The sequence below is a fragment of the Emydura macquarii genome, unplaced genomic scaffold, assembly GCF_026122565.2.
Source record: "Emydura macquarii macquarii isolate MOO-44397 ecotype Brisbane River unplaced genomic scaffold, CSIRO-AGI_Emac_v2 contig_3295, whole genome shotgun sequence".
Classification (NCBI taxonomy): Eukaryota; Metazoa; Chordata; order Testudines; family Chelidae; genus Emydura; species Emydura macquarii.
Genome location: NW_027133432.1, coordinates 3,270,950 through 3,298,139, shown reverse-complemented (window position 1 = coordinate 3,298,139; position 27,190 = coordinate 3,270,950). Strand labels below are relative to the sequence as shown.

Below are 27,190 nucleotides of genomic sequence, written 5' to 3'. Positions count from 1 at the left end.
GAGGAATAAAAGAATTTTCCTTTGTTTTACAGTTTGAAATCCAGAGTTTTGACATAGTATGTAATGCAGTCTGGACTAGCCGTGATAAATGCTGTGACCTTCCTTCAATGGTAAGTATAAGTGAACCAGATCCTGTTCAGGAAATAGTATTCATAAAAGACTTGGCAACTTTAATATTAACCAGCTATTATGTTTCATCCCACCAGACTATGTGAATCACAATTGTCAAAGCTGGCAATGCACAGTTCTGTATTTCAAAGTCTTCTGTATGAAAGAACAGGTTCAGAATGTGCTGAAATGTTTCAGCTCAAGAATGGTGGGACAAGTAGGAGATGGAGTCAGAAGTATATTCTAAATTGCAATAATATTTACCTTCCTTGCTATTATGTATATAATGCCCACATTCATTTTTATTAAATCAGTTGAAGGATTAAGCTTGAAAAAACATCCCATTTATTTTTTGTCTTTTTTTAGCTGACTATCCAATGCAATATTTTCTATCTTGGTGAGGGGATAAAAGAGATTATTGAATTAGAGCATTTGGAACACAATAAAGATTGTGCACCAATGTTTCTTTCTGTCCCTCTGTTGCTGTAAATATTACATTGTCTTAAGAATATCATAGAGAAAATAAATGAATAACAAATCTGAAAAACCCAGTAAGAAATCTTGGAAATTACTATTTTTCTGTTGAACTTGGTTATACTTCAGAATAGAGTTTCTTCTTGTTAGATAATGGAGATTGTTTTGGTTGTTGTGGGGGAAAAAAACCCCACCACCAGCTAACACCACCAGCTTTTAAAGAGAGTGTGTGATGATTGTGCTTGAATTTTTCAGAGGGATGAAGCAAAATGCCCAGCTCTTTCAAATGCTTGTACATGTACACAAGACAGCGTGGGACCCCCAGGACCTCCTGGACCTGCTGTAAGGAGCTATTAATACAGAGAAATTGTCTGGTTTTTAAACTTATGGGGGGTGTTTCTCAAAGTGAGGAAAGACAGTAATAGCAGAAATCAAACAAGCATTTCCATAGTGCTTTGTTCATGCACCTCAATCTGGAGCATGCAGAACCCTGGCCTTTGATCTCCTGGTGTTGCTTTACTAGGTGGAAATATCAGCTGTGCTCATGAGTGCTGTAATATGTGGTGGTTTTGTCAAATGTACAAACATCAACAAGGAAGAAAGTTGGGATCATCAGATTAATGTCACCATTTATCTGCCCGTTCTTCTTTTCGTTCAGTTTGAAACACGAGTCAGATTCTGCCACCCTTACCTGTTCTGAATAGTATCCTACTTCTTAAGTAGTCACCCTGAAACTGATGTGGTTACCTGTGGACTAAGATACTACTCAGTGAAAAGTAGTGAGTAGTAAGTGAGACAGAACGTGGTTCAACGAAAGCAAATCTTCGTCCACACATTTGCACTTTATGTAACAAGTATCTATGGAGAATATTGGGTGGCTTAGTTACATAGAAAAATCTTACCTTTTTGAGTTGGAGGGGAATGTCATAACACAGGAACAACATGGTTGCCTTCAAGGACTCTGCGCTCACTTATTAGGCCATATCTTAGCCATGTATTATGTGCAATAGGAGGTGAAGTAGATTTTTAGGTCTGGATTTTTAAAGGTATTTGGGTTTGGCTGTGCTCAGCATTGCAGTTCCTCACTGATGTAGAAGACTGAGTCTCATTTTCAAAAGGGATTCAGGCATTTAAGAGGCAAAATCCTATTGACTGTCGGTGGCATTTTGGCTCCCAAATGCCTGAATCCCTTTTGAAAATGAGGCTTAGGCTCCTAATTCATGTAGGTACTGCAATGCTGAGCACAGCAACATGTAAATACTTTTAAAAGTCTGGGTCTTAGTGCCATTTAATTTTCTTCTGCATTGGCCTTTTCCTCCCCTGGAGTGATGTAGTGCTTCATACCTGCTCTGCAGTCAGAACCCTTGGAGCGTCTCTTCAGGATGGGCCAAAGCAAATGAGGAGCTGATGCAAGTGCGTTCACCACACTTCTTTCCCAAACATCCTTCTGCAGATCCCTGAGTCATTCTCTCTGCAGTGGGCATGCAGCCTTGTGGCCACAGTTAGTCCCACACAACCTTCTGAAGGAAGAGGATGAAATCCTGCTTCCATTAAAATCAATGGGAGTTTTGCCTCTGACTTAAATGGAGTCAGGATTTCATCCAAAGAGAGGAATTCTTTACTCTGTTGAGGAAAGAAGCTGGTTATCTCTTTGTGGCCTGGGAGATCAATGACAGGGCTGGGTGTGAGGGATTTCGTTCAGCCCAATGGCCCTTTCTTCTCTCATTTTGAAGTTATCAGCCAAGAGTGTTGTATTAGGAATTTGAAGCCCCTCTAAGATCCTCCCAGCTGCTCACCAGTCAGCTAGAGAGAACCCATCATAGTGACTTTAAGGAGTTCAGTGTCCTCAGACTCCATCCATTTAGGTGAGATGGAGTTGAGTGGCACAATATAAACATTACATGGCTGCATTTAAGGAGGGGTTTTATAGCCTTTGTGTCTGCAGATGGGCAGTACAGTTTCAGTCAGTTATGGCATTTCTTTCAAAGAAGAATCTAAGCAAAGGTTCACTATAACTAGAAGTACAGTTTGCATTGTGCAGTGCATTAAACAGTACAATATTTTTATTTCCCCTTCCCTATAAATGTCTGAAATCATTCTGAGTGAGATCCACTATGAAATCATTCTGAGTGAGATCCGCTATGCAATACAGTTGATTTCTTAACTAGTAAAAGTATGAGGTTGGGTTATCACATTGACTCCTAAACTTGTGGGATTTGAGCCAGGACTATGGTAAATTTGCATTCTGCTTTCGTTGAGCTCTAAATTCGATTGCTGGAATTGCACCTGCTTTGAAGGAGGTACATGGCCCAAACGGTATTCTCAGATAACAAATAACTTCAAACTGATCTGTCAGTCAGGACTGGAGAATGGGCCATTTCTCCAAAGAGTCCACCTCTTTGAGGGCAACGAGGAAGGACAACACAAAGACCCTCTCCTACTCCCAACCTCCTTTGCTTTTTTGATCCATGCTAGTCCTCCTCACTCCTTCAGAAGCTGGTCCTCAGGGTTTACTGCAGTTCCCAATCTGTAGTACTTCTATGGTTCCTGCATGGAGACAGATGGGGCTCACAATCCACAGAGTGCTGCTTGGAGAGCATAAATTCCCTGTTTCCTGAGCATCAACATGGGTCCTCTAAATCAGTGAGGCTCTTGCTGATATGGTTTACTTAGGGCCTGATGCAGCTCTTTTGCCTGCATTAGTTCTCCTTTGAACACCATGCATGTCAAGATGAGTTCATTTCAAAGCTTTGTTCTTGTTTGAAACTTTGACTCTACTGGTCAATTTTAGCATGGGGATGGATAATTTGCAGCTATACAAGTTAACCTCTCCTTCCCCCCGGCTATGTACATTTATTTTCTTTGCAAATGTCTATTTTAGGGTGGTCCAGGCACTAAAGGTCCTAGAGGGGAAAGAGGTTTGACTGGAGCAGCTGTAAGTATCTCTCCAGAATGCATTTGTAAGTTTATATGCCCACTGCATGAAATTTTGGATGTTAAAGTCCACAGTAAGCTAATATCCTTAAGTAACAAATGTTAAGTGTTTTCTGAGTAGGGTTAAGTCTGCATGTTATTTATAAGAATGTTGGGAAACAGGATGTGTATCCTATCTGTGTTTCCTAGGATCCTGTTGTCCTCTGCTTCTTGCATAGGGGAGCCAGGTCATGTGTATCAGTGGTCAGAGGCACGAGAGGGTCAGAATGCCAACTCTGCCTCATGGTTCCCCTTCTCCGAGGAAGCACTAGAGGGTCAGGGCTGGCAGGGTGTTACTGCTCTCCGGCCACTCTCCCCTCCAGATGTAGTGGATATGTATATCTCTATTAATGCTGCCAAAAGCATGTAGTTTCTTGGTGTGATCCTGCAGTCCTTACTCAGAGAACATCTCCTAGTTACTATGGTGGCAGCATCAAACCTCCCGTGGACAATGGTGGAAGCACTGCTTGAATAAGGACTTGCAAGTTCAAATGTTTTTCAAGTATCAACTATCCCCATGCTGCTGGCTTGTCCCACGTGCATGTCCATACAAATCCTCTAGATCAGTGTTTCTCAATTAAATTTGGCCACGGAACCTTTTGAACTTGATAAATAATTGCAGAACCCCCCAAACTCTTAACAGTATTTTTACATATGGGCCAAAAAAATGTCGAAAGAAGCAAATTATATACAAGCAACTAGGTCAGCGTTTCTCAATTCAATTACACTTACACTCGATACCCTTCGCCGAAAAATCCAGGACATCTTCCCTTTTTCGGCGGCGCGGAGACCAGCTGCTCGCGGAACCCTAACAGTGTTTCCGCGGAACCCGAACACCAATTGAGAAACACTGCTCTAGATGCAACTTTAGGAAGAAACCATGGTCTAATATGCTTTTAATTTTGTGTTTTAAGGGGCCACCTGGTCTTCCTGGTGAGTCAGGTCCCCCAGGTCCTCAGGGTCCACCAGGTCCACAAGGGATCAATGGACTTTCGATTCCAGGAGAACCAGTGAGTAACCATTCTGTGTTAGTGAGTGAAACTGTGTGGAGACAGAGAACTTTTACATCATGGGAGTGGTCTCTAAAAGCCTCTGACCATCATGCTTTGTCCTTTCTTCTTCCCCTGAAGCTCAGTAGTATTACAAAATTGGTTGTCTTTATCATGTCACATAGTTTTACCCTGAGTGTTTTATGTACTACAGTCCTGGGGATTGTATGTGAAGTGATGTGTGTTGTGTTGCACTGGTTGGTTTTACTGTTTTTCTATTCACTGTCCAGATCTTCAGACTCTTAAGACTCAATTTTCAAAGTTAGGTGTTGAAAAGTTAAGCACCTGAAATCATAACTAAGCATTTCCACAGACTGATGCACTTCTGTGCTGATTTTGGCACCTGGCTTCTTTCTTTAGGGATCTAAATCAGCAATTAGAAGCATAAAGCAGGTGATGGGTGCATGAATTTAGACATCCACATTTGAAAGGTTGGCCTTATGTTCTTTTGGTACTTTGTTGGCACTGTTCCTATCTTATAGACAGCTATGTAAGCTGACACCGCTATATACATTAATAAGGGCCAACTTCTGATTTAATTTACATGAATGAACTTCTAAAGTAACTCCATTAACATCAGTGAACTCTCCCTAGATTCACACTGGTCAGAGAATAGAATATGGCCCTAAGTGACCATCGGTCAGCATCCTGACACTACTGCTGCCAACTCTTGGTCACTTCAGCATGTAGTCTGTCAGAGAAGGAGTTATTCTGTTTTAACTTGCTGTTTCCTATGTGATTATGGTAGAGATATCTGGAATGTTGTAACTATCTATATGGCTAATGATATATTCCTGATTAGGAATAATTAGTAAAGTTGGCTTCTAATTGTAAAACACACTTTAGATTCAATAGGTAATTCATCTTCTCTCTCTGATAGATTTATAAGTGGTCTAATTTGAAACAGAAAACCAAAAACACATGATGGTAGAAATTAGAGCCACATTTCCTTTGAGAAAGGACCAAATGGAAGGGTTTGTAGGTCAATATAGGCTTTTTGTGTATGCTTGAAGGAAAAACTTCATCAGCGTGGCCTACGGATGCCAAACAGCGTGGAAGGCTAAATGCATTCCTTGTGCTTGTGGAATGTGATAAATATTTTTGTTTTGTCCCAGACAATTTGAAGGACTTTGAAGTATGAAAACACCCAAGAAACATATTGCTTGGAACTTGTCATCTATGAAATAGTTTTCAGAGACAAAACATTGTAATGTCACTTCTGAGTCATGTAATTGTATTCCTAATACCAATTTGTGGTCATTATAGGGTCGCCAAGGAATGAAAGGTGATGCTGGAGAACCAGGGCTACCAGGCCGATCAGTAAGTTAATTTTTATGCCATTTACCCTTACTGTGATGCATGGACACGTTTCAGACAACTCTCCGTGTTGTGAACAGAACTTTTGTGCTCCTTGTGTATTGCAAAGGAAATACGCAGGGTAACATTAGCAATCTGAAATATAGGAAATAGTAAACCATTTAAAAATTTGAATAAGACAAAAATAAATGAATAGAGAAATCAATGTTAAATTCAGCTTGTTTGCAGTTGTACATGTATGTAAGGCCAGTGATTCCATGTTGAAAATGGGATTAAGTTTTGAAAAGGAGAATAACTAAGAATATATAGGATAATCAAGCATCAAGAACACTTCTATTGTCTTTTTCAGGGATTTATTTTCAGGGGGAGTTTTGGAACTATAATTTGTTTTGAAAGCTGTGGACCATATGTAGACTATTGTTATATGGGCCTCAATCTGCCCATGCATTTACATAAATAGGAACCCTTTGTGTAAATTGAGGATAGTACATGGTCTAGAGACCTTATTTTCTATACTGGTTGTATTGTTTGAAACTCTCACTCAGGTAGTAGAAAATGCCCTGTAGGGAGCGATCCTGTATTGGTGTGTGGAATGGATCAGAAGACATCTCTAATTCCTGTAATTCTGGGCCTGATCCTGCAAGGTGATGAGTGGTCCTGAGAGGTACTGAGTGTCCTCAGTTCCCATTAGGTCCTCTGTGACTAACTTCAGTGTTTCTTCTTGGCACATGGGCTACAATAATAAGAAAGAGGATGGAATGTGCAGGATACAGCAGCAGTTCATTATAGAATAGGAGATGAGCAGAGTACTGTGAATGGGAAAGGTGGTAATAAAGAGAAGATGTAACTCATGCTCTTCACAACAGTGGAAATGATAGAGGATTGTTTTATAACCAGAGTTTAATACCAAGTGTTTAATAACTAGCCATCATCTGTAAACCATGGCTGCAGAGGCTACCAAAAAAAAATAGATCTATACTTTGGTGATAGGAATGAAAATACTCTTTTAAATGTAAAGAACACTTTTTTAAGGGAAATAATAAAATATGTGGTAAATAATGAAGTGCAGATTGCATTGCATTTTTAAAATACAGCTAGGCTCTGTGAAGGGGTTCATTTTATTTTGGTATGTTGTCAAAAAGCCATATCAGAATAATCTGGAAGTTAAAACGTGTGTGTGTATGTATATGTATATAGGGGTGATTAGTAATGTTTCGGTTTTTTTTTCCATAGGGAACCCCAGGTTTGTCTGGCCCCCCTGGCCCAATGGGACCGCCAGGTGACAGGGTAAGGTCTCAAGCTCTGTTCCATTCCATAACATATGAAATTCCAGCATTGCTTTCTATTTTTCAACGTCTTCCTTTTTTAGGAACAAGTCCTCTGCCCAGAGTCCAGCCAGACTCAGGAAAGATGCTTGGTGGGGACCAGGAAGAATGTGGGGAGGAAATCTTCCCCCATAGGCCATAAAGCAGCCACAGAACTTTTGCAGGGGTTATTCCAGTTTACTGACTGGATTGGGCTCTATGACTTCTATGCAGAGAGAATGAGAGATCCACTGAGCAGGGCTCCTCTGATCCTGCTAATATCCTGTTTCCCTCCCACAGTCTGTCTGTTGTTGTTAGGGAGCCCCCATGGAATGGCATGTACAGAATCCAATGTTAAGGCAGGATTTGCTCCTTTATGCTTGACTTCTGATTGCTGGGAGTTAACAGTTTCACATTAGATCAGGGATTCTCAGATTTCTTCGTAGTAAAGACCACAGTGAGGTAGAGAGATTGTCTTGTGGACTTGCCGCAATCCCTCCCTTCCCATTTGCAGTCACACAGACTAACTCCGCCTCACCCGCCTCCCGTTTACAATGGCACGTGTCCCTGTGTCGGAGCAGCTGCTTACATGGAAAAGCAGTTATGCATAAAGTGTTTGGCATTTGATACTTTTTTTATGGCTGTTTCTTAATGGGGGTTGGCAGCCAGATACAAAGAGAAGACAAGCACCATGTGACCAGCCAGGTCTTAGGACCACAGCAAGAGCTTGTGTGGACCATCAGTTACAGAACTGCTGAGTTAGGCTGTTTAGATGGGACTTCTCAAGACTATTCAGAAGCTGCTTCCTTTATCATGTTAGAAATGTATTCTCTCCCTGGCTTGATCCTCTCCACGAGCAGAGCTTTGTTTGTCAAAGGGAGTGTGTGTGTGCATGTGCTCTCACGCTTTCCCATTGCTTTGTTGAGAGCAACTATAGGGGAAAAATCTCATTCAAACACAACTCCCACTGAAGGAAGAGACCATGGCCCCAAGAACAGAAAAGAAACGGGGCGGATTTATGGGCTGGTAATAGTTGACAATTTGCATGGGGGATAGGCATGAGAACCTCTTCTTGCATGGGCAAAAATAGTTTGGAGCCTCCTGCCTCTGATCACTAGAGATAGGTGTTCACGGTTTCTTCACTTCTCCAAGTAGGACATTTACACTCCCCCAGTACCTGGTGGTTTGGGCAGAGCAACAAGGAGGAGGAATCTTTGACCTACTGGGGCCCCTTTCTTCTTTATGACTGAGTTCATCAGTCACTTTGGGATGAATCTCTAATTCCACCTCTAGGAAGGAGGCAGCAGATTACTAATTATTATATGGCTGCTTTTGAGAGGCAGATAATCCACCTTCAGTCAGTCAGCAGCCTGAGGCTCTTGTAAATTGGGTAAAGCTGTTCCAATGAGATATTTAACTGGCTTTAACAGTGGGGCATATTTAAAAAACTGATACATTAAATTATTGGGTTTGACATACACATTAGCATTAATTATGAGTAACGCCATTATACATAGCTTCAGGAGCCACTACCTTTAAATGAAGATTGCTGCAGCCTTAGGCCTGTCCTTAGTAATCTGTAAATATTTTCCTATTTGGTACAGGGTTTCACAGGAAAAGATGGTGCCACAGGACCCAGAGGCCCACCTGGATCAGCGGTAAATACAATCTTATCTTCAGCATAGAATGAACCAAGAGATATAACCCAAAAGGGAGAGAATTCCATTGTGCTGGTTTTGAACTCCATCAAATGAATCCTTTATCATATTTCAAAAATATATCAAATGAAAATTATGATGCTGAAAACTCTTGGTAAGGGGAGAACTGGGAGTTGTTTAAAACTTGCGAACTCTATTTTAAAAAATGATACACAGACACTACTGGGGCTTGATTCTGTTTTCACAGCGTGTAACTCAGTTGGCTTTCATGAGCTTTACTTATTCTTTAATTACTGTTGGACTCAAAGGCAGTATAGAGAAACTGGATCAGCTAATTATAGACCCAGGAATAATGAAAAATTATTACTTCAGGGCAAGTAAAAGAACATTTGAGTAAAGGCTAATTAAAAATGTTGAACTTTATTGCACATAGTGGCTGTGTTAACAATGGTCTTTCATTTTTTTCAAATCTATCTAAAATCACGGAAATGAATGTTGTTGGCTCATGGTCATCAACTTCTGCACAAATCACAGAACAACTATAGGGCCAAATCGTGATCTTTAGTGATTTGTGATTCAGGAAACCCTGAATAAAAATGAAACCTAAGGCATGTTTGTGGTTTTGAAAATCCCACTAGGTGCTGTCTGCATCTTTAAGCACCTAAATACTTTTGAAATTCTGGCTGTATGTTAGGGATAAGAATAATTTTCTCTTAAATATTGCTATCACTTACATATATTGGGTGTGTCTACATTGCAATCAAAAAACTGCAGCAATGAGGCCTGGTCTACACTGCCGGCAGCAGTTGATGGAGATATGCAAGCTACGTAGTATAGCTTGTGTATCTCCCGTCGACGTACTAACTTTGACTTATCACGGCATCTGCACTGTGCTGCGCCGACGGGAGATGCCCTCCAGTCGACGCAGCCTTATGCTTTTTACAGGGGTGGATTTACGGCATCAACCAGAGAGCACTTCTGGGATTGATTGAGGGGGTCTCCACTGCTCGCTCAATCGATCCCACGGCATCAATCCGGCCTGCCAACAGAGCCGCTGGCTATGTAGACATACCCTGAACCTCAGAGTCTGGATCAACTGATCTGGGCTCTCAGGGCTCATGCTATAGGGATAAAAATAGAAGTGTAGATATTCCTACTTCGGCTAGAACTTGGCTCTGAGACCCACCTTGGATCAATTGACCCAAGCTCTGAGACTCGCTGCTGTGGGTTGTTTTTTTTTTTTTTATGCAGTGTAGATGGACCCATTGAGGCAGATTTCTGAACCAGTTACATTCAGACTCTTCTGTTCTGTCTTAGCATTCCTTTGTATGTCTTTCTGTTGTAGGGCACCCCAGGAGTTCCAGGAGTAGCAGGTCCAAGTGGAAAACCAGGGAAACCAGGAGATCGTGGGCCAGCAGTAAGAGAACGATTTACATTTACAGCATCAGTTGTAACATACTCTGCAGATAAATATGTGACTTACCCTGCCTTTAAAATATTTGTCTCATGTATGTTCACGAAAGTGGTAAATACATCGAAGCTGAGCTAAGGCCACAAACCTAATTTTAAACAATTTCATTTTATAGTATAGCTTTCTGTTCATTTTAATAGTTGGGGCTGGAAACTGTGGTCACTGGTTTCTACTAAAGAAAGCGCAGATTGTACATGCCAAGACATATATTTCTACACTGTGTAAACATTAAGAGCGAGGTCAGCAGAATTACGGGAAATTGTTGTGTTTTTTTTTTAATAGTGAAAAGTGGTATGCTGCTGAAGGTGGAAAATCTTTGATAATGTTATATGATCGCTGGTGGTTTGCAAATGTTTGTGATTTGACAGAGTGATTTAAAAATTATTTAAGTACTGTGGGTCCTATTGAGGCTTTTACAGCCACAGCCCCACATTGGAAGGGAGGGAGTGGAAGTTGCGCTGTCCCAGAAAACATTCGAGCTGAATCAGCCAAAACGGGAGCTGTGATGTCTCTGAAAGAGTGCAGTATTCATTCCCTGGTGCCAGTCAATTTGGAAAGGGGCAGAGTTCTCCATCCTTAGTGAGTGTATAGTTGTTAGGCAGTGTGGTCTGGTGGACGGGCACAAAAGTTAGGCAGTCGTGTTCTAATCTTGGTCTTGGGAAGTCACTTCAGCTCTCTTCTTGTGTAAAATGCAATTAATGCTACCTTACCTACCAGCTTGTTGGGGGTGGTGAGGATTCATTAGTTTGTCTGTCCAGTGCTTTGAACAAATGAAGTACTATTGTTATTTTTAGTTCTGCTATGGGTGCTAGCCATCCCTCCTCCTTACAGGCCAGGAGCACAAGCGCCAATATTGTGTCTGCCCTTGTACAGGCACTCAAAAGAGGAGAGAGGCTACCCATGCCCTGACCCATGACCTTGCTCACACATCCAGGAATAACCAAATCTCTCTGTATAAATTCAGAGAGAACAGTACTGTTTAAGTACTTCTAAATGCTAGTCTCAGAGTTCATGCCATTTAAAAATATAATTTGCTTCACATTTCTCACTCTCTTGTAATGTGACACCGCACAACATTGCATCTACTGTTTCTAATGTTTTTAGACCAGATCCCAGCAGGAATTCTGGCTTGTGCTTTGTGCAGATGTTTTGTGAGACTCTGGTGATAGATAGGATTTCAACATTTAAGTTTGTCTTTCACATTAAAAGTGCCAAAGATGCAGCCCAAGGGCCAAGCAGGGCCTGGAGAGTTCTGAAATTTAGTCCAGGCCTGCCCGGTATTTGTAACTGCAGGTCCAGGAGAAAAACTATCACCTGCACACTGCTCTTGGTGAACTCAAGGAGCAAATAGCCTCTATTCACTTAAGACTAGATCTTGTCATTTTGGCTCAGGTTGAATGGTATGTGGTGTACGTACCACTCAGTGTAAGTAAGCATGATGGGATCTGGCCCTTACCAAAGAAGATGCAAGTATAATAAAATATTATGACCCTATGCCAAAAGTATACAAAGTTATATGCAAATTATATGCAGCCCTTGGGATCCTGGCAAATTGCCAATGAATGTAGATCTCAGGGTTATACATTTGACTACCCCAGTTTTAGCCAATAAATGTAGTATTGCAGCTCTTACAAACTCTGCAAATTCAAGTCGATCACAAAAATTCCTTAACAGATTAGTATGGCTGTAAAAGATTTTATACCTCAGTTCACATTATTACTGAAACCAGCTGTTCTCTGAAGCATTAACTGAGTTTTCATAGATTTGGAAAGCGTCACCTTGATCATTTGCTAACAAATACTCCCAAAAGAAAAGAAAGTGGGATTTTAGATCAGTAATGGACAAAAGGGATGAATGAGAAGAAAAGAAATAAGAGCACTAGGGGGTCCTTTAACTGTTAAGAATAAAGAAGTCATTTATGTTTTGTATATACAGCTCCAATGCAGTGATGCTTCCAGGGACTTAACAGGGTATGGCTAGTCCTGGGAGCCTCTTTAAAGAGGGTTGCAAGGTATTTGGGATGGAATTCTGTTCAGGAGTAAATGCAGCCTCAGACTGTATTCACTTCTGTGCAGGCTTTGCTTGCCCCACCTGTGCAGAGATCCTTGATGGGGTCTCATGAAGGAGATGACGGTGCTTTGGAGACAGCACATGAATAAGGGAAGATCTTCTGGGGAGAAGAGTCAGGCCCATTGTCTTTTAAAGTAAAGATAGCACATATTTCTTGGCTTAGCCTCTCTTAGCTGCAGAGTCTTGCCACAATTCCAGCCTTCACCCTACTGCTCAGAAAAATCCCAGATAAAACAAAACCTAACATTTCCTCCCACTCACCCTAAGTGACTCCTCATCACAAGATGTCAACAAACTAGAATGGTAGCAGCAGCCACTTCCTGTCAACATTCTGGCAAATTGTTGGCTGAAGTGCACATTTTTCTCTGTTAAAAGAAAATAAAGTTGAATCTAAACAGAATGTCGCTAAGTTGGAAGAGGACACAAATGGACAGTGCTTCACTCAGTTATTGAAGAGGTAATTGTGTTGTTGAACCGATAGTATTCTCTTTACATCCCAATGGAAAATTAGCTTAGTGTTTAGGCAGGTCTGTCTTCAGTATTCAACTGTATTAACGACAACCCTTTCCATCATTTACAAAGCAAAATCAGAGCATTTCCTTTGCAAGGTTGCAGATGTGAGATTGAGGCTCATTAAGCTTCAGTGAAGTTTTGAAAGTTGACTAAGATAATACGGCTTCTCATTAATGGGAAAGTGGAGAAAGGATCCATTTGCAAGGTTAATGTTTGATGTTTCTCAGCTATAGGAATCTTACTGGCAATAAATATCTTTGAGGAATATCATGCCTTCCATATTAGAGAAACACTCTCCAACAAAGCCAATGGAAGATTGTTGCTTAGAAACTAGTGATGCAAGATGCGCCTTTACAAAGGCTTTTCAACCAGCTAACATGGCTTTTGTCTGAGTTCAGCGTTGAGAAGTTTCTTTTTGTTTGGTCAGCATTGGACTGCAAAAATATTTACTCAAATAGCATATAGCATGTGAGCATTTGAAGTTTGCTTCAATTGGTTGCCCTCTTTTTTGTGTTCATATTCTGCAAACACTTCAGCAAATGAGCTCTATGGAACAATTAATTTAAAGCAAACATTAGAGAATATTCTCAGAAAGTGACTAGGATAATAGACTAAAAATGAATTTTTAATTCATATTTGCACACATCTAATCAGGGAACAGAGACATACTATATGACTGTTTTCAATCAAAGCAACTTAAACTTTTAATATGGATACCTGTCAACATATGAACAAGTTACAGATCAAGAAGTATTTACAAAAATATATTCAGCAATTAGGTATAAATAAATTCATTTCCAGAAATAGCAACCTGCTGACAATTCGCAAACAGAAAGAGAAACTAAATTCACTGAATAAATTATTTGTGATGAATTATGAGTGAGATCCACAAAGGGAGTTAGGTGTTGAATGCTAAGCGTCATGGTGCCTAACTTTTAATTGCCTAGAAAATTGCAGGAACAACACTGTGATCCACAAAGCCGAGTTAGGTGCCTACGGTTCCTATGCAATGAATGGAGAGATAGACACCTTAGTCTGTGCTCCACAAATCCCAGCATGCTAGGTGTGGAGACTCCTAAATTAGCCAATGGGAGATGCCAACCAGGGGGTACGTGCTAAACCCTGCCTCTCACAGATTTAGGCACCTAAGTCCCGACTGCAGGGAGGCACCTATCTTTGCTTGCAGTCCACGAATGGAAATGAGGTGACGTAGGTACCTAAGTGGCTTCTTGTGGGGATGAGTTAGGCCCCAACTTTGCTTCACACAAAACAGCCACTGGAGGAAGCAGAGGCAGAGATGTCTACCTTGTAACTTTTAACCTAGGGGTTATAGTACTGACTTGGGATGTGGGAGACCCTGGTTCACTTCCCCCTCTGTCAGAGTGAGAAAAGGTCTCCCACCTCTCACAGAGCTATAGGATGTTCTGATGTGGGGCTCCCTCAGCCTCTCCTGTTGAAGCTGTTTCACTCTGGATAAATAATGAAAAAGTGACTGGAGCAAGGGCTCTGGACCATACCCAAGTGAGTACCCTAGACACTGAACTACGAAGTCATTCCCACTCTCTAAGCCTAAATTGTTTTGTGGATTACACCTTGTTTGCCTAGATATTCATATTGCACATACTGGAGTAGAAAAAGCCATTATGTTGCCCTATGTGATTCATGAGAGATAGGTGAGAGTTGGTTTTGTATCTAGCAGGCCTTTAACACAATCAGCGCAACTGGGATTTAAACTCTTATTCCTTCAGAGCTGTTATATCAACATTTGCTTTGAATTCTGAGTATTGGAGATTGACAGATAAGCAATGATGCGACAGTGTTATTTTAGGTAAACTTTAATGTCTCAACCCTTGAGTATATGTATTGTTTCCATACTATTAAGCAGTTATTAATCTGCAAATTACAGGCATGACATGCTCCAATGGCTATGAATTATGTCCACATACGCCATTTCAAAGTAGCCATTCTAACACATTAATCTGAGACCTTCTGATCTCAAAGGAAGGTTATGAAAGACTGCTCTTGCATTCAAATTGCATCCAGTTTTATTGTGACTTCACTGGAATGATTTGTTGTAGTGTCTTATTGAAGTTATTTGTGGGTACAACAAGAATGTTATGAAAGACAGCTACTGCCCACATTCAGCATTTGCTTTTTTAATAGGGATAAACAGGCTGCTTAAAAATATAAAATTGTGAAAGGCACCAGGGCTAAGGATGTAACTAATTATGATTGTAGCTAGGTGAAACAGCAGACTGTTGAACGAGTCTTTCATCTTTTGGCATTTGCAGAAGATCTATGTTCAAAACTGCTATGTTGTTTGGGCATATTTTGGCAAAATTTGCAGTCTGTCATGAGACAGTAGGAGTGAGAATTACAAAAGCACTCAGCACTGGTGTAATTCTGCTCCCACTGAAGTCAGCAGTGAAATGTCCATTGAATTCTGTGGAAGCAAAATGCTTTTTAAAATCTCTAAAATCTGGTGGGGGTTGTTACAGTTAGGATTAAAGTGCATTGCTAGAACTGTACATGAAAGATTCTCTTGCATTAAACATGGATCAAGCAAACTTTTTCTTTTTGATCTCTAGGGATAAATTGTAAAAAAACTTTAAAAGACAACAGATTTTTAGATTTCTCAGAGAGCAAACCAAATGGTTAAAATGACCATGCGTCTGTTTTTTGGCCTATTTGAAATGGGCATCTGTTTTTAGCCTGTGGCCAAAACAATGTCAGTTGGACCAAACTCGGCTATAAACATCCTTGTGAGGTCATTGTTATCTAGTTTGACAATCTGCAAAATCCAACATATCAAGCATCGTAATTACATTTTCCCAGGAAAATGTGTCATGCTCTTTCTTGGCCCTTCTATCTGCTAACAGTGGAATGCAAACAAAAGGCTAAAGTCTCAAAACATTATGTGGGAGATGCACACACAAAATTAAATTTTCAGAATTATGTGTGTATATCTTCTGAATTGTGTTTTTAAAAAATGGCTCCATAGTTTGTTTTATGCTATTGTAACAATTCAAACATTTGTTTTTATAAGTGGATAATTAGTCATTCTTGTTGGCTTGTAAAAACAAGAACAACAAAAACGACAACAACAAAAAACTACCACTGTGAATGCGAATGCAAATGGGAAAATGCTGTCAGAGAAAGAAATATAGCCCTTGACAATAATTATGGTGACAGTTTAAGCTCACACTAGAACAGGTATTTGTAATATATTTTAAGATAAGACACATTCAGCAACTAGTAAGGGAGATGTCATTGGAAACAGGGTAGGTATTCAAAGGCATCTCTATCAATCTTCTATAACTCCTTCCCATAACCCTGTGTCCCTCAATGCAGGGTTACAGCCTCTGTTTCTCACTATTGGGTTTGGAGTAGATAGCTACCCTTCCTGGATGTGCAGTCCCTTGGTTTCAGTTTAGTTTGTTAATGAATGAGGCAGGATGTTGTTTCAGACTGAAATTACAATTTATAATTAAATAGTAACATAATTCATGCAACCAAGACTAAGGCAAATCATATGGCCCTGTTTTCATAGGTGACCTGCTGAAAATAGAGTCCATAATCTTACAGTGTGCCCTCTGTGACATAATCCCTTAGTATCTCTGAGCCTACTCTGATTTTCTCCCTTAGTCCCCTTCTTTCAGATTCTATCAGAGTCTGTTCAGTCACACACCCAAATGGCTGCTTTGCCCATTCTCTTCTGGCACCTGCCATAGCTTTTGAACCACAAAGTTCAAAGAGAACCCAGTTGCAGGATTGTCCTGAAAGGGTAAAAACACTTTCAAGAATAACACTTCCAGGACCTAAATGTAGGGCAAAATAATTGAATCCTGCAGCCATTCCCCAGACTGAATCCCCACTGGAGTAAACAGGGCTATTCTGTGTGACAGGACTGCTGAATCAGATCCCATAGAGGACAAAGACCTAGAATGAGGCACATGATAAAACAATAGTGTAGTTAATGCTGAATTATGTGACAGTTTTTTCTTCAGTGTATCTAACATTTTCTGCAACTTAAATTTCACGATGTTGCATTTCTGCTGTATATTATTTATCATAAAAGTGAAGTAATAGCTGATATGTTTAGGACAGAGACAGAGAGGAAAGTAAGAAGTTACTTATAGTCAGCAACATTTGAGAGAAAATAATATTACTCTTTTATGTTTTTATGTTTAATGCTTTTATGTTTTATGTTTAAGAAAGCATCTAGGGAAAGTGTGGAAAAAACAGGCCTTCAATTTTGGGAAAAGTACCGGAGTCACTGATCAGACTCAGAATAGATCAATATTTCTGATTTAAGGAGAGATAATCAGCATCGCTATCAACAGTGAATATAGTATGTGAAAGATATGACAGAATTTGTGAAGAAGTAATATATTACTTCAATAGACATAGACATCATTTACCAGGAGTACAAGAAAGCTTTCAACTGGGTAGCCTTTAAAAAAAAAAAAGTGGCCTCTATTTTTTGGGCACAATTTTGCATCTGTAAGTAACTGTGGATACAAATATTTCCAGTGAAACATGTGACCTATCTAATTTGATGATGAAAAATTGCAGGCACAGCATGATTGCAGGTGCAGTATAAGGACACAGCTGGATGGGTTTATTGGACAGTCCCTCCATCGAGTCCATCTAAAACACCTGTCAGTGTGGTATATATGCACCAGGCAATGCTTACAGAGAATGTTCCCTAGGAATCTGTTTTCTTTTTCTCCTCTCAGCCTTCCCTTTTCTTTCATCCCTTTATGTTTCTGTGTTCCTAAACAATAAAGCAGTATATGCTGATGCATTAAATAATAATGGAAATTAACTTGTTTTAGGGTCCAAATGGAATGAAAGGAGAAAAAGGTGACAGAGTAAGTAGTACCTTAAAATTAGTTTATTTTTCAATTATTTTAATGTATTAAACACTGGCTTTTTAAAAGCATAGATGATATACTAATAAGAAACTTATTTTAATTATTAAGGGAGATATTGCTTCTCAGAACATGATGCGAGCTGTTGCCAGACAAGTCTGTGAACAATTGATAAATGGTAAACAATGTTTTGCTCTTTCCTAGTTCTGTTTTCCATATGGCTAATTTAATAGCTCATTTGTAAAAAGTCAAAATGATTTAAATTTGAGATGAAGGGATTCTGGCTGCAAAGCATAACAGGAGCCTGTGTGTTGTCATTGCTATCTTCTGTGCCACTTATCTGATGGAAGGAAAATGCAACACAAAATTGGTTCCTGAATTTGAAGGGCTAACTTGTTAATGAACTAATCTGTCACTTCTGGAGACCTATATTCATATCTTGCACAAGTCACAAAGGGAAATTATTTTGTGCAGTCGGCTGAGTCCCTGTTTTAGCATTGTCCATGCCATTAAGCCACCAAACATTTTGGCATAAACCAGGTCTCACCTCTGAGAGATGGAAGGCACAAAGCTGGAATGGAAGGAGCATTACCGGTATTAGGATTGAAGTATATTGGCACATGCAGTTTGGGCAAGTGATGCACACAGGGCAAATTGTATTATGCAAGGGAAAAAAATAATTGCACTGAGTAAGTCCCAAAATTCAGGCCCCCAAAACAATATTTTAATGTTTTTTATTTTTACTTCAGCCTCAGAGCTGATGTAGCCCTTTGCAGTCCTAATGTGCCCCTACCTCCAGGCAGAAGAGACCACTGGAGGATTTATGCAGTGGAGGATACTCTAAGCTCCCTATGCCACCTGACGGGCAGCAACCCTGGAATGCAGCTCTGTGCTCCACAGGAAGTGAATCCCCCTGCACAGTTTCCTCAGATCATCTGTACCCCCCCTTCCACAGCACAACTGCATAGCCTTTGCTGTCAGGAAGGCCCTCAAAAAAGACAGAGCAAAATTTGCTATACCTCATTATTTATGCAATAGGGCATGTGCTGCTTAGATCCTGATACTGCTGTTTTTGAGGCAACCCAAGATAGATATGGAATTGTGACATACTGATTTTGTTCAACCAAAAATGTCAAGTTTTGCCCAGGCAGCGTGCCCTTGTAATGGAACTACTCTGATATTGTCTTCTGTTTTATGTTCCCTATACTTAGCCCTCCTCTTGAGGGCTCCTTTCATGGTCATCATACTTCTAGTCAAGAAAAACTAGATGGGTCTCTCCTTCAGAACTTCTTGCTGCTTACTTAGACAAAGCTGTCTCTCTTGAGCAACACAAACATTCTCTGGAAATGAAATTTGCACCTGTGCACATGGCTAGCAGAGGCATATGCATCCTCAGGGCTTAAGTGGGTCTTAAGTGATATGTTACCCTTGTGCACGCCCTCTGCATGGGACTGAATTTCATCCTCTCTTCCATGCCATTGGAATATTTGTTCTTTGAATGCAGAGTACCCAGAAATGTCTATTTTTGATAGCTAGAACTGCATTTCAGATCATCTTTTGGAATTAGCCTTTGCCGTCTTGCAGACTAGGAGACAGTTCTTTGTCAGGGCTCAGCCAACAAGGCTGTCGTAATCCAAATGTCACCTTTAGTGGCTTTGAAGTTTTAGTTACTAGTGTCTGCTGCCAGAATCTCCCTCCCTTTCCCTTCCCCCTATGTATTCTGCGTGATTGTATCTTGCGTTCATCTTAATCTGTGCATATGTTCCACTTCACTGTTTGGGCAGTGGGTGGCGGGGGTGTGGGTGTATGATTTTAATGAAAAGTGATTTTTCCTTCCTGCTGCAATAAAAGCTTCTCACATGTTTTTATTAAAACCCTTTCTTTTTCTTTAAAGGCCAAATGAACCGGTTCAATCACATGCTGAATCAAATCCCGAACGATTACTATGCAAACCGGAATCAGCCAGGACCTCCAGGACCACCTGGTCCTCCAGGGAGTGCTGGGGCAACAGGAGAACCTGGACCTGGAGGAAGACCAGGATTCCCAGGAACACCTGGCGTCCAAGGACCACCTGGTGAAAGAGGTAAGTAGTGCTCAAAGAACATATGCATGGCCATATTTCAAAAGCTGTCTGCAGAGGAATGCAATGCAGCTGCACCGTCCAGAAAGGCCATGAGCACATAGCTATCCATAGCCTCTGAAGGAATTGGTTCAGCTGGTACAATGGAATATTCAGGTCTGAAGACAAGGTCTAAAATTACAGAGATTTGCATCTACAGTGCGTCTCTCTTCATGTGGTATTTATGTGACGCCAGTCACTACTGAGTCCAAGTGCTATCTCAAGAACATATATCAGCTTTAACTAGGTATCTTAGTACAGAGAATGTTCTCTTCTCAAAGCTGTTTCTGGTATTAGTCAGCTACATCTTGACAGACTACTTTTCTGAATAGGCATCTGGTTGAAGGAAAAGACGATTCACTAACAAGAATGTGGGGTGAACCATAGCTTAGTGGCACTGCAGTTGTGTGTCTCAATTGAAGCAGAGTAGTGAGTATATGAGAAATACAGGCCTAGATGTGCCAGTACAATTCAGGTGCTTTGAGCTGCTCTGGTGATGCAAAGTAGGCATAAACTCAGTTTAAGTGGCTTGTTAAACCTGGATTATGGCTGGTTTGCAATAGCATAAGGAGCCAGGCTGTACCAGTGAATCTGGCCCTCAGTTGTTCTGCTGCTACACTTCAAAATTTGGAAGTAGTGTGTTTTCTAACAAAGATTTTTTTAACATAGATTTTACTATAAATATTTACCAGATCAAAAAAAAAAAAAAAAGAACTTCTGAATCCAACTATTCAAGAACATTGACTTACACTATTTCATTAGGTTTGTAAGGACGCTTGAAGTATATTTGTAATGGAAAAGTACAAAGCTTGTTTGCCTTTACTCATGTTGGTAGATGTGTGGAATGAACTTCTATCAAATCTTGGGTGCCTCAAAGATTTTCCTATATTTTAAGACAGTTTCTTCACATGAGATTACCTGTACATTAAAAAATCTTGTCTTTCAGATTGAGATGTTTGTTTCCTTAAAATATTTTCCTCATCCAAATTAAGATTTCTTAGATCAGACTATAAAGAAATACACTATTTGAAGTCTATGTTATAATCAGTGAGAGAGCATGGCAAAAATTTAGTTTTCTGACATGGTTTCTTTCTTTTGTGGTTTTTACTTCCTTTTGGTTCTTTAGGACTGGCAGGAGAGAAAGGTGACAGAGGGATTGGATCACAAGGACCACGAGGTTTGCCTGGACCACCTGGTAAATTTTCTGTTTTTAGTTTACATCAGATTACAGAACAGTAGGAAAAAAAGGGAAGAAAACTAGAAAGTCAAATTGCTTAATTACTCCTTATAGCAAATAAGCATATGATACTCAGTGCACTTTACATTTTTGACATGTATTGGAAATAAAATGAAACATTCTGAAAATGCAGAAAACTTTAAGTAGAAATATTTTGTAGCCATGACATGTGAAGATATTTTTGATGAAAATAATGATTGAACCTTTGTTGACTCAGTAATCAGGGGCTGATTCCTATAGAAATGGACATTTTTCACATTTTTCTATTTGATAGAAACAAAGTATCACCTGACCCATTTGGAATGCCTAGTGCCATTGTTGGATCATGTTTGTAGTTACTCTGATGTCCTTTAACTGCAAAGCATAGAGTTACTAGTACAGAATATGATCCTTTCACTGTTACTTTTGTCCTTTGTGCAATTTGATTTCATTCACTGATCATTTACCGATGTCTTGGCAGAATGGTTAGGTTTTCTCATTGTTTCTGCCTTTAATTTACTAGTTTAAACATGATTTTTTCATTACAAAATCCATAAGAAGCTTGCAACAAATTCTAGCCCCAGTTGGTTGAAACTCTACATTTCTGTTAACCATAATACAACCTGTTCCAAAGAAAACATTACCTCATCTGGTCTAGGGTTGCAGGGTAGCAGAATTAATGCGGTCCTATGTTTTAATTGAAATCCAATGTGCTTGTCTAACGTAGTAGTTTCCCTTGAGATCTTCATATCTTACACAGAGTGGAAATAAACCAGGGAATTCACTGATGTCTTTAGCTTGGCTCAGACTTTGCCAAATCAGTTTCTGTGAATAAAGGCCTTAAATTAGCCACACATAGGGAAGCAACTAATGATGAGTCACATTTTGGTTCTCCTTGGTTGTTTTATTGACCACGTGTAGAAGCCAAATGTCAACATTTTCTTACCAAAGGCTCATTCATAGTCTAGACTCCAGTAGTGCCAGTGGTTTACGGTAGGTTGACTCCTTAAAAAAATTATCTTCCTTTTAATTCTAAAATTAGGTCCACCAGGGGAGTCTCGAACTGGCCCACCAGGTTCTACAGGTTCACGTGGACCACCTGGGCCACCAGGTCGTCCTGGAAACGGGGGTATTCGAGGTCCCCCAGGCCCACCTGGGTATTGTGATTCATCCCAGTGTGCTAGCATCACTTACAACGGTCAAGGATTCCCAGGTAGGTTATTGACAACGTAAACTGTATTAATTTTAAATAGCCTGCACAGATGTGGAGCTGCTTTACATGAGACAGACCTGCTAGTGTGGGCACACTGAATCATTTCAGAAGCAAATGGCACTGAAATTACTTAGCTGTAACATTTCATCTTGAAAAAGTTCAGTCCTTCTAAGAGACAGATGTTTAGATTGTTATGCAGACTTGTCTCACATTGATTTGAAATGTGTTTAGTTTTAGGAAGAAAGTGATTAAATTATACAAGCAACTATTTTTTAATACATAGAAGGTTTGTAGATGGTTATTTTGCTGTTAGGATTTAAATGACCATTTTCTTCTTCTTCTTCTCCTCTCCCTTCCTCCAATCTTCTTTAGAACAAGGTTGAATACTCCATGTTTCTCTTGAAAAGTAAAAAGAACGCTCTGGTTGGGAATTTATGTGTGTCTGTTTTTTGATCAACATCAGGATTATTTATACAAAATTAATACCTGAAATCAAAATTTTCCACAAACAAAAACCGTTCCGTGTTACAGTGCAAACAACTGAAAAACTCCACTGTCCTACAATTTCCAATAAGTTAAATCCCAGGAGTCTCTGATTAGCCCGGAGTCATGTTAGACTCCTGCTTGCAAGAAGCAGTTTAAAACAATGGGCTGATATAGGGAGACAAATAATGGATGACAGTGGTCACCAATTTCTGACTAATGAGAAGACATTAATATATTCTATGCCAAGGATCCTGCAGGACCATTTTCATGGAGAAAGTCCAGGCCCACAGTATTGTTAACAATTCATTTGTGTGCACTGTACCATTTTACATTTAATGTATGTGATACTGATGTTGGATATGGTTTGCCACTAGCATACTTGCATGTATACATGAAAATATATATATATGTGTATACAGACTCGGTGATGTTGGGTGAAAAAGCAAGGTGCTTGCACAGATCTAACACAAGATTCCAATTTAAATGAAAAAGAGATGAAATTGTACCCACTACACAGCAGCACAATCCTTCTTAGCGAACAGCTATGTATACATATATAGATATATGCATATGACTTAACCATTGTGTATTTAGTTGGATGAAAATATATTTTTGCACAGCAGTCTGACTTGTTAAAAACTAACATCATCTTTGACCTGTTTCAGGTTCCGGCTAACAATTTTCTAAGTCCGCCAGTGCTGCTTACAGTTTGAATACATGAAAAACCTGTTTCTGAGATTTTTGCGCACGTGCTTAGTAGGAAATGAGTCTGTACGGATATTTCACCACGGATATGGTTAAAATTGAACCATGTTGGCCTCATAAAATGGGGATTTTTTGTTTATACTAACAACATTCGTGAATAACATAAGAGACAGTGATATCAACTCATTATCAAACCTGTTGCATTTCAGTAACAAAGTAGAAACACAACTATTTTTTAACCCTCCAAATCATCAGAAGCCTCAGTACCGAAGGAGGCTTATAAAACTACTAATGAGCAGAGGTAACACCATTGTCGGGGACAGATTTAACCTGGTGAACGAGAAATGACTTATGTAAATAGTAAACTAATTGTGGCTTGTAAATGATTTGTATGGGATCGTGTCCACTAAAATCAGTTAACATCTTTACATTAAGCTTCTGCATTAAAACCTGCTGCTGCTTGCTCTGTACCACAATAACATCTTTGACTCTGTGTGAAATCTACCTGTCTGTTGCTTGTGATCAACATGTCTGATTCAGGGCATGTGGCTTTTTGTATATGTAATCTTGTTGGGTTTTGTAATTGCAGTTCGAAATACTAAAGTTTTATAATTATTTTTCTTCTGTTTTGCTGTAGTCTTTGGTGTTCCCCCAGCACCAGCTGTAACTCAGTCTGTTACGAGGAACAGCATCAGAAAATGACATGTACTTCATATTGCCACTGGTGATAGTTATGTGTACATTTATTTCCCACTCTCAGAGAAAATTACTAGATGCCAGTCAAACATTTTCTTTTTACTTAATCCATTTGCCCTCTTCATTAATTAATTTTTAAATCAAATCCAGTATTTTTTCAAATTATTGAAGTAGATGTAAAATACTATTTTTTTAAACAGTTTATTGGGCCCTTGCATAACACCTTAAGACTGGCTCTGTAATGTTTTGAGTGTTTTAAATAGCTGGATCCTAGAAGGCCTTTCAAAACCAAATCTCACGTCTCTTATTATTTTACTGCCTCCCCTACCCCCAAAAAGAAAAGAAAAATAAAATCTGTGAACAAAACGGAAAAAAGCCCAGTGAATTATTAATTTATATATTTATTATATGAAATTAAGATGGAACTAACATTATGTAGCCAAACTAACTTTCATTATATTTGTGGATTCAAAGACATGCGATAACTATAATGTTCAATCGGACAACTATTTTCAACCAGAGTCATACGTACCTGAAAGTGGACCCTATCAACCTGAAAGTGAGCCCTACATAGTACCAATGGAGTCAGACAGGAGAGAGGACGAATATGAGGACTATGGAGTTGAAATGCATTCACCAGGATTACCCTGAACAAATGCGCTGGAAAAGATCGTTACCAAGAAAAGCAAAAACAAAACCATAAAAGATTTGTCTTGTTTTGTGTTTTTGGTTGTGTGTTTTTGTTTGTGCTATGCTCGCATATGCAGATACATACAGAGTGGGTGTATCTTATAATCTTCAATGGTATTTTCAAATCAGCAATGCACTCACGTCTTCTAGGAGTATCATGCTTATGTGTGAATAGCAATGTGTGTAACTACAGATTTTGTGCTTGCTTTTGAAATGCTTGTAAAATACTTTTGCTTAAAGTGGCTGCTTACAACTTAATGTGTGCATTCAGTTATCATAATGCTGCATTTTCTTTAAATAAAAAAAAAACCCACCAAAAACCAAAGCTGCTGCAAATTTTCAAAGGGCTGTCTGCTTTAGCTTTACAGTTTTCCTCCTCTTTAATGCCTGTTTGCAGTTCAGTCACATCACAAATCTGCCTTGTCTATTAAAAAACAAACCATCTCCTTCTACATCATTGCCAATTTCTTCTATCCTTAGTTATACCTTGCAGGGCATATATTGTTCTTATACATCTCCTTTAACAACCACAAACCTTATGAAATGTAGCTGAAATCATTGTATCAACTGGATACAGTTTTATAATGCTTTAAATCTCCTTGTAGACACATTAACATTTATGCCAAATTGCAGTCAATCCTGCAGAGATGGAATTGCATGTTTGTGTTGTATATTTAGTATGGATTTTTTTTTCAGAATATAATGTTTCTTAGTTATCAAAAGCAGTTGGAAATTGTTTGCAAGACTATGGATATAGAATTGCTGCTTTTATATTTTAACTGCAAATTGTGAATTTCACTGCCTTATATTATTTATTTCTGAAACAAAGGAGGCATTTTTCAATAAAACTACTGAAAATTTACTTTGTATGATCATTTCTTGAATGGGGCCATGAAGATTCAGATTTGTAAGTTGCAAGAATGAGCTGTAACAAATACACAGCGACTATTACATTTTCTTTATTAATTCCTCTTGATGTTACAGTTACCACAAACTAATTTTGAATTTTACTAGTGATAAAACAGGTTCTTTAGGCTGTGACACTGGCAGACTGGGGGTGGGAATGGTGTGCTGTGCTTAGTTCAAGCAATGGCTCCCATCCTGTAGAGTTCTGATGTAACTCAATATTATTCAACCTGCAGTGTCGGTGGTGAAAAGAAAAAACAAAGTGAGGCTCTGAGCTCCAATTGCTGCATCATCCCTTATACCTCATTGGTCCCCATGGGACTTGTGTAGCAGCTAGAGAGGCCATTGGAGAGTGAGGGAGAAGAATAATAAGGGTGAGAAAATTGCCAGAGGCCTCAAAAGCACTCAGATGGCAAGCAAAGAGTGGCTGGCGATGGCTTCTGTTCCACCCTTAGCTGCACGCTCACTGTGCTCTATTTACATATTTTAGGTACTTATATCCCCCCCTCAGTGTAGCATCTGGTTCAGTGCCAACAGAAGTCAATGGAAACATACCTAAGGTCACACAGCGAGTTTGTGGAAGAGAGTGGAATGAACTCAGGTCTCCAGACTAGCACCACCCCATTGGACAAATCCTTCCTCTCTAGGGGGAGCAGTATAGTGAAATTTGCCAGATTGGTTATATGGTAAATGGGATACAAAAAAGTGTAGATGCAGAGATTGACTTTCCGTTAAATATTTCTCAGTTCATTATGTTGCCTTTTATACTCCCAATGGTTTAGGGGTCATTACAGCCTAATTCTAGTCTTAAAACATCCGTGCCTTATGTTTGTTGTAACCCTTGAGTTACAAAACGTAAAGCATAGAAAATGCATAGTTTTCCGTAAAGCGTTACCTACGACTTGCAGAAAATGATGAGTAGGAATCTGGAAAACTGACTGAACTGTATGGCTGTATTGTATAAAATAAAACTCTTGAATGGATTCCTCTCTCGCAGATTCAGGGATTAAATTTATCCCTGGGGAAAACTTAAAAAGATGCCTAAATATTTCATGAAGATATTCCCTTCTATCCACCTAATGGAAAGGCCCATAGCCAAAATATCTTATCTAAAGCATAGAATTAAAATTAAATTGATTTCTTTATGAAATATATCCAATCCCTGCCAGCTGCAGTGCCCAGTAATGCCCATTCAGCAATGTCCTTTATTAAGGCTGATCTTAATCTAGATGCTATTATTTGATTAGTCGAAGACCCAGAACATTTAAGCACTAAATAAGAACTGTGTTCATATATAGTTAATACATTTTTATGACTTAATTCTACTCTTGGATATGCACGTTGAATA

General features: G+C 39.4%; 1 protein-coding gene across 2 annotated transcripts in view; it reads left to right on the top strand.

Moving 5' to 3' along the window:
* Positions 1-25,798, top strand: part of COL12A1 (collagen type XII alpha 1 chain) — a 128,984-nt gene extending 103,186 nt beyond the window's left edge. For both annotated transcript variants that reach the window (XM_067532701.1, XM_067532702.1), the window contains 14 exons: positions 33-110; positions 838-924; positions 3,464-3,517; positions 4,470-4,565; positions 5,871-5,924; positions 7,155-7,208; positions 8,830-8,883; positions 10,229-10,300; positions 17,776-17,811; positions 17,923-17,989; positions 19,706-19,894; positions 21,057-21,125; positions 22,189-22,359; positions 22,732-25,798. In XM_067532701.1, the coding sequence (XP_067388802.1) occupies positions 33-110; positions 838-924; positions 3,464-3,517; positions 4,470-4,565; positions 5,871-5,924; positions 7,155-7,208; positions 8,830-8,883; positions 10,229-10,300; positions 17,776-17,811; positions 17,923-17,989; positions 19,706-19,894; positions 21,057-21,125; positions 22,189-22,359; positions 22,732-22,742 (1,092 nt within the window). In that variant the 3' untranslated portion in view covers positions 22,743-25,798. The remainder of the gene's footprint in view (positions 1-32; positions 111-837; positions 925-3,463; positions 3,518-4,469; positions 4,566-5,870; positions 5,925-7,154; positions 7,209-8,829; positions 8,884-10,228; positions 10,301-17,775; positions 17,812-17,922; positions 17,990-19,705; positions 19,895-21,056; positions 21,126-22,188; positions 22,360-22,731) is intronic.
* The last annotated feature ends 1,392 nt before the right edge of the window (positions 25,799-27,190 follow it).